At 39.9% G+C, this 16688-nt stretch overlaps 1 protein-coding gene across 1 annotated transcript in view; it reads left to right on the top strand.

The window, feature by feature from the left end:
* atrnl1b (attractin-like 1b) overlaps nucleotides 1-5084 on the top strand; it is a 79636-nt gene extending 74552 nt beyond the window's left edge. The window contains exons 28-29 of the mRNA XM_030400319.1: nucleotides 2187-2301; nucleotides 2969-5084. Of these exons, the coding sequence (XP_030256179.1) occupies nucleotides 2187-2301; nucleotides 2969-3093 (240 nt within the window). The 3' untranslated portion in view covers nucleotides 3094-5084. The remainder of the gene's footprint in view (nucleotides 1-2186; nucleotides 2302-2968) is intronic.
* The last annotated feature ends 11604 nt before the right edge of the window (nucleotides 5085-16688 follow it).

Genomic DNA, 16688 nt, shown 5'->3' with positions numbered 1-16688 from the left:
AATTTCCATGAGTTTTTATGTTATGGAATGGTCCCTTAACAGCTTTGACATGTGTATCTATATTCGGTAAATCGAGGGTCTTAGAGTCAATGTTAGCACAAGTGTTTTTGTAGTTTCAACACATTTCAGTGACACATGTGAATACAAATTAGTGCACCCGACTCCTCATTCTCTCATGTTTCATTGCGTCCCCATTTTACTACCATTTTTGCCTCTGCTGATTTTGCCTCCAACTCATCTCAATTTAAAATTCAGCTAGACGCGGAGAAAAAAGGCAATTCTATTCAGACATGTTATTATTCCCCAATTTCTGTCCCCTCATCCAAAACATGCTGTGAAACCCTTGACATTCATTATCAGGATGACATGTTTTTCACGCTTGAGACAAGCAGTTTTGGCCATTAAATCTGAGGGTAGGTCATTGCCTCGACACGTGGTGCCGTCTGACAGTGACACACACACACACACACACACACACACACACACACACACACACACACACACACACACACACACACACAAAAGTGTTTTGTTGTGTGACCAATCGAGCCATTTGTCTCAGGAGGAGGGTGACTGGTCTTAAATGCAGCAGCTAAAATCGGTGACCATTGTTCCCCCAAAAAAGAAAAATTCAACAGCACATTGCCTCACACAAGTTTTTTTCTGCGATGGCAAGTCACATCACTTTGATTTCAGATTGATCGGTAGGGCAGAGGTATGCCAACTAAGAGATCCAGGCTGTCGACTAAGTATTTTTTATCATACTATACTATACTATCATACTATACTATCATACTTTTGTCATGCCCAAAATATAGCTCTATGGATGACATATTTTTCAAGCTAACCCATCGCCATGGTTCCCCAGTCTGCAAGAGCACTAGTATGAACACAACAAAGCTGTTTGCCTCTGTTTGGCTTGATAAAGATTAATGTCTCTGACAACCTTTGCAGTCTTATGTAACTAGTCCCCCCAGGAATCTGCAGAGAAAAAGTTTAAATTCCGCGGAGAGCAATTCTTGATTCCGCGGCTTGAAAATTAAAATTCCGCAACCATTAAAAAAAAAAATACTTTCTTTTAAAAAACATACTTTTTAAATGTAATAATGAATTAATTATTCTCTTATGAAATTAATTGCAATACCAGAACACTGCAAAACATTGTGGAACCTACTATTACTGGTTTTAAAATAATCAACATCAACATTTTCTTTGTCCCTGTTGGGCAGATTTATTTGCAACATAAAAAGTGTTCAACTTTTCACCAAACTATGGGTGAAGGTTTAAACTAACAGTGAAACCAGTTCCTCTGAAGTTCTGGTGTCACTGCAAGAGAGCTGGTGTCAGTGAACACAGAACCAGACTGAGCTGCTCGTCAGAACATTTCTCTACGCATTGAGTCAGCCTTCCTGCGGTGGAGTGATTGACAGCATGTGAATAACGCGAGCTCGACAGCAGTTCAAACTGTGACTGTACATTCAGAGCTGCGACATGTTTGCTTGACGATGATTCAGGTGTTCTTCACTCACCTGGTGGATGGAAACTTGAGTATGTCGCTTCACTGCACGTTGATAATGAAGTTATTTTCATTTTCAATGTGTACTTCTACCGTGAGTCTAGAGCCCAGTCTATCTGACAGCGACATCTAGCGGCCGGGATGAAAACTATATGCAAAATGTGATATTCCGCGGAGGGTCTTTGAATCCGCGGACGACTGAGAAATCTGCGGTAAATTCCGCGATCATGGAATCGCGGATTCCTGGGGGGACTACGTAACCACCTGTTAACCACCATCTTTCTATGAGACACGTGAAAGCTTCAAAATTCTTGAGTGCGGCGTTTACTGACACATTTTTACGTTGCAGAAAATAGCACTGAAATACCCTTGTGCCGTGTGGACCACAGACCTTAAAACTTTTTCAAAAAACCTATCAACTGGCACGTAGGTGGTCGAGTGGTTAGAGCGCATGCCATAAATGCAGCCGACCCCGGTTCGATTCCGGCCGGAGGTCCTTTGCTGCATGTCACATCCCCCTCTCTCTCCCATATTTCCTATCTGTCTACTGCATAATAAAGGCGTCTATGCCAAAAAAATAAATAAATAAAAAACCTATCGACTATGAAAACAGGGTACCAGAAGTGCAAAAATGCTAATTCATTGTCTCTGTTTGTTTTTCTCTTCCCAGGGTGCACCTAAACCAGTTGCGATGGAGCCGTGTTCAGGAGGGAAAGCTGCTGTATTGACTGTCCTTTTGCGTCTGCCGTCTGGGCCCTCAGGCTTACCCCCACCAGGACAGTCAGGTAACACACACACACTTTTGATTAAAAAATTAAAATAAAATTAATACGTATTTACTTTGTGTTTCTTAACGATGATTTTTTATCAGACTTTGTTACTTACATGTTGGGTAAATTACCCCCTTAACTCCATAAGCACAGATTAGAAAAAAAGGCCACTTAAAAAAAACTATTTGGATATCATATGCCACATCAGACTGTTGATTGAAATAATTACATTTTAAGTCATTTCTGTTTTCAGGCTTGGCTCACGTCTGCTCAGTTGACGATGCCGACGGCGTCTGAATTAATTACTTGAGTCGATCTAATTATGATGGTCAGTCGATGACATTTCACAGCGTGGCAACAATTTCCACAACCTTCCAACTTTACAAAATTCTCACATTCTCGTTGTCAAGGATTTTACAGAAAGACGACCTGTATTTTACCAGACAGATGTTAAGCGTGGTTCAGTGACCCTCAAGTCTGCATGGGTTTTTGTATTATTACAGTGAGCGGTTTAAAATGAGATTTCTGCTGCTACCTCTGAAAAATGTGGTTTCAATTAAACACAGCAATAAAGAAAATTTGGCCGTGGATGTTGCAAAATATTGATGTTTAATTATAGAGGTGTAATCCATTAGTTTTTCAGCTGAAGAAATCCTTTTTTCTTTCCTTTTCCTTTCTTCAGGAATCATCGTTGCCAGTGCGCTGATAGACGTTTCACAGCAGAAACCAACAGATTTTAAGGACAAGTCCCAGGCTTTAAAGAGCAGAAAAGCTCTTCCTCCAGCTCACCAAGGCACCTGCGTCTGAGTCCCAAACCAGTCAATCCATTGGATCCCTTATTGTACCATCTGAGGTCACATTGTCCCAACATGCTGCAGGTCCCAGCTGGAGGCCTTGCGAGAGGCACGAGTCATGGCTAAGAAGATTTCATTCGGCTGCTACCACTCTAAGTTTTCACTGAAACTTGCCAAGTCCCAAGAGCACAACCCTTCTCCAACCTTCTCCTGTCCCCTCTGCTCTGCTCTGCATAAATCAACCTCTGGTCAGGTGATCAGAAACCTTTCTGCGGTCTTTGGAACAACTCTTTCTCCACATCTCTTCTCTTCAGCTTGGGCAGTTGTCATGGCAAAACTTGTGCTGAGAGGGAACCTGGCAGATTAATTAGGAGGATGTGCCCCTTTGACGCTTCAGTCGTAGACATTTTGACACCTCATCGTCCATTTGCTCAGCACGAGGATAAAAAGGAAAGGTGTCTGTACATTGTGGATTTTATCAAAGTTTGAAATACAAGAGATGGTTTAAAAAATGGCTGGTAGATATCCAGTCAATGCTGCCTACGGGGGGGGGGGTTTGTTCTTTTTGCTTGCCAACAAGTGGTATTCTATGGTGCTAAAGCATTTCGTTTTTATGACCAGCCTGACTCTTAACTCAGCCTTCGCTGTGTGGACTGAATTCATTCTGCCTTTTTGTGGGGGAAGCTACACGCTAAGCTATCTGACTCTTTTCAATCCCCCGCTTGTAATCATGATAGTATTTTGACAACTAGAGTATTGCGTCACACCACTTTTGCCGATTAGCTCGATCAATCTGTTTTAGCATTTACTGTACATATGTATCATCCACCCAGCTGAAGCTAAAGTCTGTATTTTCTGTGGAGTACATATACGAATGCTGCAGAGACATGAGACTGCAATCACTACCAGCGGCATGTGGGTGAAGACTGCAAACCAGGAGGAGGCACGAACAAATCATCAGTCATCAAAACAAAGCATGGAAAACTCCCCAAACTTTATTAAAAAGATAAATGCATTTTATTCGCAAACTGGAAGTTTCCTTTGTTTCAAAAATCAGTGTTAACTGTTACAATAGTTACAAAAACACAGAGAAACACTGGTGCTCTTGTCAATTCTTTCTGTAGTTTGTTACATTTTGCTGTGCAACTTGGACATTTTGATCTCGCCCTTTTGATTGGTGTGGTGTGTGGATGCCTCGTAGGAGAAACAAAAAACGTCTGCATACTAAAAGTTAGACCAGGGACATCGTGCTCCTCTGGCTGTTTACTGGTTTGTTTTGTACATTTTTTTAAGAGTCCTCTGAAGCTACGACTTTATTCCCATCTTTGAGTACAAGGAGTTACTTTACCTTTTATATAATGCCTTGGCTTTCCATGAACTCCTAAGGAGGGGGCATGTTGATCTGCAGAATTTTAAAAAGCTGTCGACCATTTTTAGCCCCACGACTCCACCCTGAGCTGTATAGTGTCTTGTTGGAACAAATGTGAGTCTTTGTCACTCTTATCTCTTGAGATTTCATGTGTTTGTCAGGTTTTTATGACAGAATGGCAAGAGATTCTCATTTATTTTAGGCCTTGTCACCTGTTACTATTATATCTATGATAAATTGTCTTTTGCTACACTTGTGAAAAGAGCATTTCTGTTGATATTTTGTTTTGATATTTAACGGATTCCTGTGTAATAATGCATTTACCTTGATTATTATTGATGACTTAAATCGGTTGATTTGATGTCGACTCCTTTTTGAATTGTACATCTCTTAAGGACTCTATGGGCATTGTCTTTCCGTTGCAAAGTGGTCGTTACGATGCATTTCACAAGGAAAGTGTGCCAGCTAATGTTTTTATTTTGTGTTTGTAGAATAACCCCATAACAGTGTCATTACACAGGAATCAGGGTCTCACTGTACCGTGGAAAAAAAGATGATAAACTGCATATCAGTAATATTCAGTGTATTTTAAAGATGGACAACATGCCAGAAAATAAAAAAACAAACCTGAAAAACTTCTGCATTGAACTCTATTCACATACAGTACATTTTAATACAGACATTGACTTCTACTCTATATTCTGTGACTGTCTGCTTCTGCCCCTGCTTCTGCTTTTGGAAGCTTATTTTGTGCTTGCATCATGGCACCGCCCGACCAAAACGGGTTGACTGACTCAGTTACAGAACCATTGAATTTCCCTCTGAAAATTGTGTTAAGCCTCCTTTGCACATAGTTCCCTGGAAATTACCGGAGTAACCTGTTCAGCTACATTCGCTGCTCGTGTCTGTACATACATGTTGTTGCAGTGCCCACACAGATACGGCAACAGCGACTGGAAAGGGGGGCATCTAGGCATGCTAAGGGTACTTGATATGCCGGAAACACTTGGTGGTGGGAGTGGCATCCTCATTCTCATACCTAAAAAAGTGAAAAGTAGTTTTGGTTTACACACCAAAACTACTTGGTTAGGTTTAGACACCAAAATTACGTGGTCTGGTTTAGGCACTGAAACTACTTGGTTAGGTTTAGACACTAAAACTATGTGGTCTGGTTTAGGCACTGAAACTACTTGGTTAGGTTTAGACACCAAAACTACTTGGTTAGGTTTAGACACTAAAACTATGTGGTCTGGTTTAGGCACTGAAACTACTTGGTTAGGTTTAGACAATGAAACTACTAACTCACTGTTGAGTTTCACTTTCACACTGACCAGGGAAAGGGTCACTTTACCTTTGGGATATAACATTTTGTTATTTCTTAACAATTTAATATTTGATATGTGCATAGACATTTTCTCAGCGACGCCATTGCAGACCTAGCAATCAAACCTCTATCTAAGTAGTTTGTTGTGTAATATTTCAAAACAGACAGAATAAAACAGAAAAAAAATTAATCAAAACCTAAATGTGGATCAAGCTGAATCCAGTTTTGCCATTTAATATTAAGCAAGAGAATGCAAAGCAAAGTGTGAAGGAAAAGGTAGGTTAATTCCACAAATGTAATATAATAACAAATGATCCTGTAGAACTCTAGATGAAAGCTCAAACTACAAAGGAGGACATTTCTGAAAAACATGAGAAACAAACACGTATAACCAGCGTTTTAAATAATTTAATTTCATCCGCAAGGTGACAAAAAAAAAAAACGTGTGATAAAAATTAATGCGCGGCAGTATCCTCTTTTAAGATCAGCCTGACGTCAAGAGGTTTGTCCTTCATCGCGCCAACACCTTTCAGAGTGCTTGTGCTCGCTCTTCAGTGGCATGCGTTTGAACAAGCATGTAAAGAAAATGGATGCAGCCTCCTGCCAAAGTGCTACTCCGGATAATCCTCATTTATACTCAACAGTATACTCATTAGCTGCGATGGCCCTCAGAGACAAGCCACTCCAGTACCCTAAAGGGGTGTTTGCCATGTGGGTTTATTATAATGCTGTTGATGGCAAGTAACCTGCTGAGTTAAACTGCATATACTGTATAAGGGGCACTTATACTGTGTACTGTATATGATTTAGTTAAGTCTTTACACAATATGCCTTTGAAAACAATACTTTCACTATGTTTTCACATTGCATGGTCAAGAAAACATGTTGCTTTAAACTCTCTAAGGTAGCCACAGTAACATGCACTTCAAGCAGAGAGCATTTTTTTTTTTTACCTGAACCTCTCTGTTTGAAAGAGAATGTACTTGCCCCGTGTGCACTTGCGGCACATTACAGGGGGGTGACAGCTCTGGTGGCGACAGGTGGTCTTAAGGCTCCATTGTGCTTTGTCATTTCTGTAGCTCCCCCGGCTGCCAGTCATACATTGGCGCCTCCCCTGCTGTTTCAGCGATTTTGACAAGTGACACGATAAAATGTCCTCAAAAATAGGTACATTAGTGCAATATTTGCCATTTGTGCAACAACCAGTATAACCACGTGAGAGCCGGTGGATGCATGATACTTTGGAGACACTAATTTACACTGAAAATATAATTTTATGAAGATGGAAACAAACTCTTCGGGACATAAACTTGGGCTTTGTGCAAGGCTTGATGTACTTTACGAGGAAAAACTGTCAGTAACTCTTTAAACCAGCATGCAGTATTGTCTCTGTGCCACATGGACTACACCTCTGTTCCAAAAAGATTTCCCAATTAATTTTCTTCCGTGGCATGTTTATGCTTAGTGGTGTTATATATATAAGAATTCTGTGTTCAAATGTCTTAAAACAACTAGACCTTTGTTATATATTTTAAGTTGTAAATTATATTATTCCAGATGTTTTCAACGATGTTCAAACCTAGAGAAATCCACAAGCTTGCTCAAGTAAGATGAGCGTTCCTCCTCTAGATCACAGCAGCAGCCGATGTGACTCCAGGTGTTTATTCCTCCAGAATGTCTGTTGCTGCAGCCGGCTCCCTACTCCAAACCTGGCCGGCTCTCATCAGCTGAGCAAAGAAATTCATGAAAACTTATTTCTGATTCATGAATGTGAGCAAAGACTGTATGAAACATCACATGATGAAATACTAGTTTTTGGTGCTGGACTAGATGTTGTTCCGTCTCAGATTGTGTGACGGTAAACTCACAAGTGTGAATATGCTGATACAAATCTGAGGACAGCTCCATTTGGTTTTAATTTGTTGTTTGGTTTGCAGGTCCTCCTGGATACGACCACGCTGCAAACTGCTTGTAGTTGCACACAAACACCAGTGCCAACACGTCAGCCATGTGTAGGAAAAAGAACCAGGAAAGCTCTAAAAATCTGAAAGCTTTTGACCAAACAGCCTGACGGCTGTTCCAAGGTGTGATGGGCTGTTATTTTTCAAAATGACAGTTAAGTGAACAGAGGTCATCTCTAAGTACTGGAGAGGGATGTGCTGAAAATATTCAGAGTGACTGCTGTGCTGAACCTGAGTCACTGCTGGCAAACTGATGTCTAGTCTGGTCCAACCCTGATGGTCATGTTGTCTGGCTTCAACACATGTGAAATTGTATTTTCCTTCTACAGAGCCGACTGCTTGATGACACTCAAGGTCCCAACACAGCGTTGCATTTTTCCTCCAGTGTTTTGGGTGCACATATTTGAATACTTTGATCATAATGTAGATAAGTATGAATCTTTCATGCCCAGTGTCAGTTGCCTGCTGCGTGTAATGGAGAAGGAGATATTGAGTGCTGGGAATGGAATTATGGGTACTATGTTCTCTGAATGTACTTAAAAACTGGATGGTACTTTCGACTTCTCTTGATATTTTTAACCAAACTCAATCGCCAGTATACAAGTTGGCAGTGAACTTTTCTGAAAACCTTGGATATGTTGAAACTGTCCCTTTCTATTTGTTGCAACTTTGCATTTCTTTAGGTTGAAAACGCTGGGATCCGGTTAGGTTTCAGTACAAAAACCACTTGATAAGGGTTAGACAACTTAAACAACTAGAGATGTCACCCATCTTTGTCGCCAAGCACACAGCTGGATGTTACCCTGAGGTCCTGCCAAAAATATCCCATGGTCTCACGCTTACTAGTGTTGAAACGCAGTCTTGAACAGCCTCTCACTGGCTTGGCAGCCTTCTCGTCTGTAACTCCATCACCATCCACTCCACCTCCTGAAATGAAAAGTCAGGTCATGAACATTTATTGTGAATGTGAAATGACATGTTTTGTAGAAATGTCATTGTGGTACATTGCCTATGACATGTACAAATGTGAAAGTATGAGTTGTTTGCAGAAATGAATAATGCCAACACATGTATTGAGGCGACTGGGCTTAAAAACCAAAGTCTTCTATCTTTAACACTTTTTTTAAAAAAACATTTGGAGGCTTTTTTTCCCCCCCATATTTTCATCAGTTTCTCAGGGAATAATGCACGGATCTTGATGAAAAAATGGATGGTATCACAAAAGCAATGGAGATTGTGATTCCTGCATTGTTCTGCCGTCCTAGAGGTTGGCTGTTATAGATCTGATTAGCTTAGATCTGTAACTTTTTTTCTTTTTATGGTGAAGCAGTTAAAAGTGGTTTAAAATGTAGGGGGCGATTTAGGGGACCTTGGCAGAAGTATGCAGTCTACTAGTTTTTTTATTCTGATTCTGATTCTGATTGATCCCTCCACAAGACTAACATCAGCTGCGCAACTGAAACATTAACGTCTGTGTTTTTCTCGTCTGGTGACAAAGTCAATCCAGCATCCATCAGTGTCGACGTTTGTTCCCTTCCCTTTATAAATATGACCTATAATTCGGTTTCCTTTCTTGTTGCCCTGATAACATTACAAAATGTTCCCGAGCTTAACTAGATAAAGCTGGGGGAGACCTTGACTTTGTCTTTTTTGCGCAAGTTGTCACAATGCATTTAGTTCAACCACCAGATGGCACCACGTGAAACAAATCTGCATAATCGTTTTGATTGTCACATGTGACGTGAGCCTGTGGTCTGGTAGGTCGCGCTGACTACATCACAGATCACAAATATATGTGAACTGACTTGCGCGGGTCAGAGCAGAAATGAAATCTCTCGAGTTCCCGTGATTCACTTATGATGGAAGAGTATGGATTTTTTTTTTCCTGTTGGTCTTGGTTCGTCTCCAGAATTACCAAGAGATGCTGATTAATCTGTCACTTTCAGCTATATAATTCATCGGGGTGTGTCTCAAGGCAAACCATCCAGTATAATAATCCTGTTAGTTCTCTTTTTTTTTCCTCTGCTGGAAGAACTTGAAGACTGGCGTACAACGCACATCAAACAGTCTTAACTTCAGGAGATATTTATAGCGTTGTGATTATATGTAATGGGGAGGGCTAAAGAAATTAATTAATGAGTATCTGTATGTGATGCTGATGTCTCCACTATGATTCAGTAATTCTTTTTGACACAGTAATATGAAAAGGAGAATCTGGCAACAACTCAGTTAAGTCACCCAATCACAAAGGCCGAGACTTTACTGGCTTTTCTGCTTCAGTGTGTGTCAGCAGAAGCCCTCGAGAAGCTCACCAGCTCCTCCCAGAGAGCCTAATGTCAAAATCATAAACTACCAAATCATACCTTTTGCTTTTATGAACAATTTAAAAAAAGAGAGTCCAAGATTTAAAAAAAAAAAAAACTGGATGCAGAAAGTGTCCTAAATGTATTTGACGGAAACAACAGGTCCAAGTAAGAATCAATACATGTCTAATCTGTATGAATGAGGTTGGACGACTGAGGACCAAGTTCAATTTCAATGCAAATAAAGAGCTCAAACTAATCATTTGCAAAATGTCTGAAACATTAAGGGGCTTGAGGAGTGGTCCACCATTACTCTCCTGCCTGTTAGGTCGCACTCGGGGATAGACACTTTTTGTCTGCCATGACGGCGGCGCTGGAGGTGCTACTGCTAACGTGAGTTGTCAAAAAAACCTCTTTTTAGTAAACTCTGTGTACACAAACAATGTTCTCAATGCTCGTGTTCACGTGTAGGGACCCTGGTGATACTACGGGCAAAGTTTCATGTTGTGTTGAGCCTTCTTAGTGTTTTAAAAATAGCGATTTTGATGCTAGTGTAAAAGTGCCCCTGCACCCCATTAAAAAAATGATCTTGCCCAAAAACGAAACTATGGTAAATCTTAAAAGTGCCTCTTTTGTCGTAAATATGCTTTTACACGAAGGTTTGGCTCATATTCAATCGTAAATAAAGCCTTAGTTGCTTTTTGGTGAGAGTTTCACTTTAATATATCTCACTGAAATGCCCAATTGTGGTGGCCATTTTGGCGACAGGAAGTGGATGTCTGTGTACTTTTCACCAGTTGGGAGACATCTGTAACCAGCTGTGAGAAATGTTCCAAATTTTCCTTACCATCCTGCTGGTCACATGAACAATCTTTTACAGGTACGTCAGTACATGAATGACCAGCTGCTTCATGGCGGGCAATTCACAACGCCTGTTAATGTTAAGCTAGCTAGCTAGCTGCAGCATGAGTTCTTTTAGCTAATGTTCCAAACTGCTTTTACTTAACTTTGCTTTAACTACTGGGAGCTTATACGTAGCATTTTTAGCAGAATTTGCTCGCTAGCTATGCTTAAGTGGAAGGCTTTGTAGAGGAATAACTGTTCACCTCTTCCTGTTAGCTCTTAGCCTCAAAGTTGCAGTTGAATCTGGAAGCTGCCGTTTCCTCTGGGCTGTGGAAGACCACAGGACAGCTCTGCTGAGATTTCAAGGATAGCTGCTTCTGTTCAACAAGTAATGTGAGCTGATGTACGTCTCTGTACTGTTTGTGTTTTTGTGCCATTACATGTTGTTGTCCTTGTTTCTTTCTTAATTTTTTTACATACAGCATGTGCAGCGCTTGCTTTTTGAAGGCTTCGCTTACTGGTATTAGTGAAATATTTGATTTATATTAATTCATATATTTGCGTGGGGTGTTGTGGGATGAATTGCAGCATATTTCATCTTCCTGTTCCTGTAGTTGCTCTATATTGGCTTCAGGGATGAGAACTGGTTTCTTGTCTTCCAACACATTGCTGTTTCTCTTTAATATTGGCTTAAAGGGTAGCTTCACATGGCTATTGTCACATAAGATAGATCGTTATCTTCACAGAGTCTCTACGCACTTCATATCTGCTGAGCATTAACAAAGCAATCAATGGGTTTATGTGACAGCCGCTCGCTTTACTGTTTTTCATATCATAATTGCATCTAAAGTGCTGAGCTCCCGTTCGATGGATTACAACGCTGCTGCACTCATTGCCAACCTGAAGCCTTATCAGTGCTGATGGTCATCTGCTGCTCATCAGCGCTACATGACATTTTGGCGACGACTCCAAACAATCATTTTTTCAATATATTTCAGTTAATGATAATTATCTGCGTCATATCTGACTTAGCTGCACATATGGATTGCTGAATTTGTATTTTAGTTCACCATGCAGAAGGCTATGTGGTGCTTGTTGGATGATTTGCTTAGCAAGGAGAGCAGTCACATGATGGTGTCAGGCTCTGTATCTAATGCCTGCTATGTTGAGTTGAGCATGGACATATTTTGTTATGATGTGATTAATCTGTTCTGTGTGAGCTGTCTTGCTATGGAAGCCCATTTCAGTGAGTTAAAGAAAAAAGAAGCTTGATGATAATATTCCAGTGGTAAGGCATAGTTATGAGATAAAAAGTCATCGTCATGTGAGATACAAGGTCATAAATGTGACATAAAAAGTGATTAATTTGAAATAGATTATTAAAAATGGAATCAAAAAGATTAGATAAAAAGTCACAACTATGAGATTAGGTAAAAATTCGAACATAAAATGTATATTTCTGAGATCAAATTCAAACTTGTGAAATAGAAATCCAAATCCTTAGATAAAAAGTGTATGTAAAAATGTAAATATTCTATATTATCGACTTTTTAACTTATAATTTTGTCTTATTGTCTCATAATTTCCACTTTTTAACTGGTATCAAATAGCCTTAAAACATGAGGCACACCCAATTCATATAAGATATGTTTGTGCAACAATTAGCCAGCCACTGGATGTGAAGCCCTTTCCATTAAGGACGCAGCACTGCTTTTAAAATGAAAATCCTTGTTATGCTCAAGAGACCACATTTGCAGTAGCAGTGGGAGACTCCTGGTATGACGTAAAAAAGAAAAAATGATTAGCACTTCCTAAAGAAGTGGGTGTACGCTTAAAAGCAGTCAATTTGTGACTAAGCCGGAAAAGACACTTTCTTTATTGAACGCTCCAATAGCATCGACTAGCTGGAGGGGGAGCCTGCTGACTCCGACCCTCATGCGGTAAAAGAATGGCCGTCAGTGATTTAAAGGCAAGCAAATTCTCATGTGGGGAGTCATTACTTTGACTGAGAACAGCTGGTGTCATATTCTCCAGTTTCACCCAAGGTTGGCCCTTTGTGGAAGTGGTGCTCTCCATGGTGCTGAAAACACTTTTTAAGTGGCAAGACAATCCACAGTTTAGTGCCTGGTGCTATAATGAGCAAATGACTCAGGTTCTTCAGTGAGAACATTTCATCCCAGACGAAGCACAATGAAACATGGAATAATAGGTAACTCTTAGCATGGAGTCTGTGCATTGTATCTTGACTGATGACTCGAGTTTAGTAGCTTCTTTGTAGGGTTCATTGATATTTCTAACAAGTCAAGCATCTTGAACCTCAACCTTCATTTGGTAGTAAGCCCATGAAGAAAATAATAAGACATTAGAGGCTCTACTTTGACTTCCCATTACAGAAATATTTGAAGATGCTGATAAAAAATGATTAATTATTAGTATTTGATTTTAATTATACAACACTTGGTCAATGCCTAGTTAAAAAAACTTAGCTCTTTCTTATTTTAGATGTGTTTTTTGGTGTATTTTCGCTTCGTTTAAGTTAAGTCAAGTGCACAGCCTCTATTGAACTATTCAGCTAATCTGATGAAACCTGTCATAATATCTCATATATACTGAGAAAACCAAATTATTGCAATGTTCAGACCAAATCAGGTGGCGTTGTGAAATGTTGCAGGTTTTGGGCAGTGGTGTGGGAGTGTCACTCCATGGTCCGTATGTGCAGTGTGCTGGGAACCCCTCCTATGTTGTTATGCTATGAGCCTGCTATGACTTGAACAAATGACTCTTTCTCAGACTAAAATTCATTTGTCAGTTTGGTCAAAATTGGTTAATTTTAAGCTGTTTATTAAGCGGAAATACCAATAACTTTCCTGCTACAACTTCTCAAATGTGAGGATAGGCAGCATTTTTTCAGTTTCACATCACTGTAAACAGAATAGATTTAGGGTTTGGATTATTTGTTGTTCATAACAAGACATTTCGAGACGTTGCCTTTGACAGTGGAAACATTTTTTTTTCACGTTTATAGACTGAAACCTAAAAAGATATCAAAAATAACTAAAAGCTGCTGACACATAAAGCAAAAATGCAACACATCGTTAGTTGCAGCACTGCTGTATAGCCGACAGTTAAGAAGATGACTTAAGTTATCAAATCTTATCAAGGTTGGTACAGGTTAATGTGTCTCTCTCCAGCCTTCACATTAAAAGGTCATCTCCAGCTCTGTCATATTTACTTTTAATCCATCCAGGTATTAAAGTTTTAAGTAAAGCTTATGGTTTTGGCTCCACAGTGCAATCAACAAATAGCATTATTATCTCTTATCTCTGCCCCCGCGCTGCCCTGGAGAAGATGTGAGGGAAGTCATCTCGAAAATAACTGATGCCATGGAGTGTTTGCTGTGTAAAGTCAGGCACACCTTGACATTTGGACACAACAACAGCGCCAAAAAAAAGAAAGAAAGGTAATAAAGTGAAATTGCTGCTGTTCTCCTGGTTAATGGAAAAGGTGAAATCCACAGAGTAGTTTAGTCGTGCTGGAACGATGTTGCTGCTGAGGTCAAAGTTGTAGTAATTAGATGTGATCCCTACCAGGCAGCGCTGCGATGATTGCACTGTTTTATCAGTATCCTCTTTAATCTACGCCAAGGGTGAACATTTGGATTGAGTAGACCTGCAGTAGGTTTATAGTCGTGGGAGGGGAAGTCTCAGAACACTATCTCCCAGTCCTCTGGGCTTTATGGCAAGGGAGCAGTAAACCTGTGGAGCAATAATATTTATCATAGGTTTAATGACAACTGTTCTTGTCTCGCGGCAGCTATTATGTGCATCGTATTCTTAAAAACTTTAACGGGTAAATTGTAATGTTATGCACACCTCTGAATGTAGCAGAGCCACAATAAAAATCCCATGAAGAGGCAAAAGAGTCTGGAGTATACGCTGCTGTTGTTTCCTGATAAAAGGTCTAATATCCGTTTTCAGATACTGAAGCAAGATGAACTTTGGCTTAACCGAAGAAGTGCAAGGACAGTGAGCAGACAAAAACAAGCATTGCTGTTGTGAGATTTTGCCGGTATATTGAAAGAATGTTAACAGTGATGTTTCTTTTCATTATAAACACCTACGTGCTTGATTAGTGTCACATGGCGAATAAGGCGGGTGGTGATATATACAGTATTTTCGTTATTTTAAACATCTAACATTGTTTGAGTTAGTATTCATGGCATCTAAAATAAAGAGTTAGCTATCGCAACATTTTGTTTTTCAACAACATTAAAGTTCTGTGGCTCAGAGAAATTAGCTATTTGTTGAAACGATAAATACAGAAGACCCCCAAACTTTCCTGGACCATCATGCTCGTAGCATAACGACATAGCAGGGGTTACCAACACGTCGTACACACGGACCACGGAGTGACGCTCCCACGCTCTGAATGTACCCTAAAACACGAAGTTGGTATTTGGACTGTAAGCCTGACTGCAATCCATACCAAACAGGTTTTTAATTTTTTTTACATCTGTAAAATAAGATTTGTACATCAGGTCATCTCTGCAGCACTTGATTGTAATGTCATATCTTTTACCTTTATAAAAAAAAAAATGCTGTTTCTTACCTCACCAAATTAATTTTTTTTTTTATTACATGAACACATTCACATTACTGCGTGCTGTCTTATTGTGGTCTTGTTTTTATTGTGTTGCATGCATTCTGTATTTGTGCTTCTGCTTTGCATGCTGTGGTGAGATGTGTCTTGCGTCTTGAATGATGTTTTCTAAATTGATGTTATATATGCTATTTTGTCATGTTTGTTAACTGCTGTGCATGTTTTGTAGATTGCCCTGGCTAGTAATTTTGTAATTTTAATCTAATTTTTTCAATATTCTGTTCTGTTTTTAGGGTGACTTTAACATCTGTCTAGGGACTACATATGAAAAATAGCCTCTTGGCTAATTCTGGCGCATTTACAGTAATGTTATTAATGTGCACTGTCCCTGTTTTCAAATAAACTAAACTTTAAATGTTAAAGGAAAAATTTGACATTTTAAGTAAAGATGCATTTGTTGGTACAGCTATGAAACTATGTGGGCGGATAGCAGAAATTTCTGTGAGCTTAGCTTAACACAGCGACTGGAAACAGGGAAACAGCCAGCCTGTACAAAGATAAGAAGATCAGTGTAACCACACCTTTTAAAGCTAACTAGTAGGACTTCCCGTTTGCCAGATGATTTCTAGCCGTTTCCAACTGTTCTCAGTCTTTGAGCTAAGCTGAGCTGACCGGCTGCTGACAGAAGCTTCATGAAAGTGATATTTATTTTAAATTTCTAATATCATGTTTTGTATAGTCTCAAATAATCACAAGGAATTGCTTGAGACAATGTGTTAGAATCTGTTCAATCACTAAATCCTCTCCTCTGTCAGTTAGAATGGACAGTTGTCATCTCCGTCTCAACGGATGCATAACATACGGAGGATATTTCCGCCGTTTTCAATTCTGTGACAAGTCTAATAAATCTTAGGCTATCTCCTCTCTAGGTCAAGTGTTCCATCACTGTGCCAAAACAGGTGGGCCATATTCTCGGCGAGACGCGTCCTCCTGTCCACTGAGCAGTCTGTCCTCTATGGGGCTGCGTCCTTGTCCGCCTGTGTCGCTCCACACCGGGACTGATGTGATCTGACTGACAACAGCCGTCTGTCTGCCAGGTGCTATTTTATAATCCTGCTGTACAGGAGTTCCTCTTAGCTGCTTAAAGGAACTAACACTGGGGAGAAAGAAAATATGGATTGAGCCAAAAAAACAGGATGTCATTCGCCG

The sequence above is a fragment of the Sparus aurata genome, chromosome 20 (genome assembly GCF_900880675.1).
Source record: "Sparus aurata chromosome 20, fSpaAur1.1, whole genome shotgun sequence".
Taxonomy (NCBI): domain Eukaryota; kingdom Metazoa; phylum Chordata; class Actinopteri; order Spariformes; family Sparidae; genus Sparus; species Sparus aurata.
This window is presented reverse-complemented; position numbering and strand designations above follow the sequence as displayed.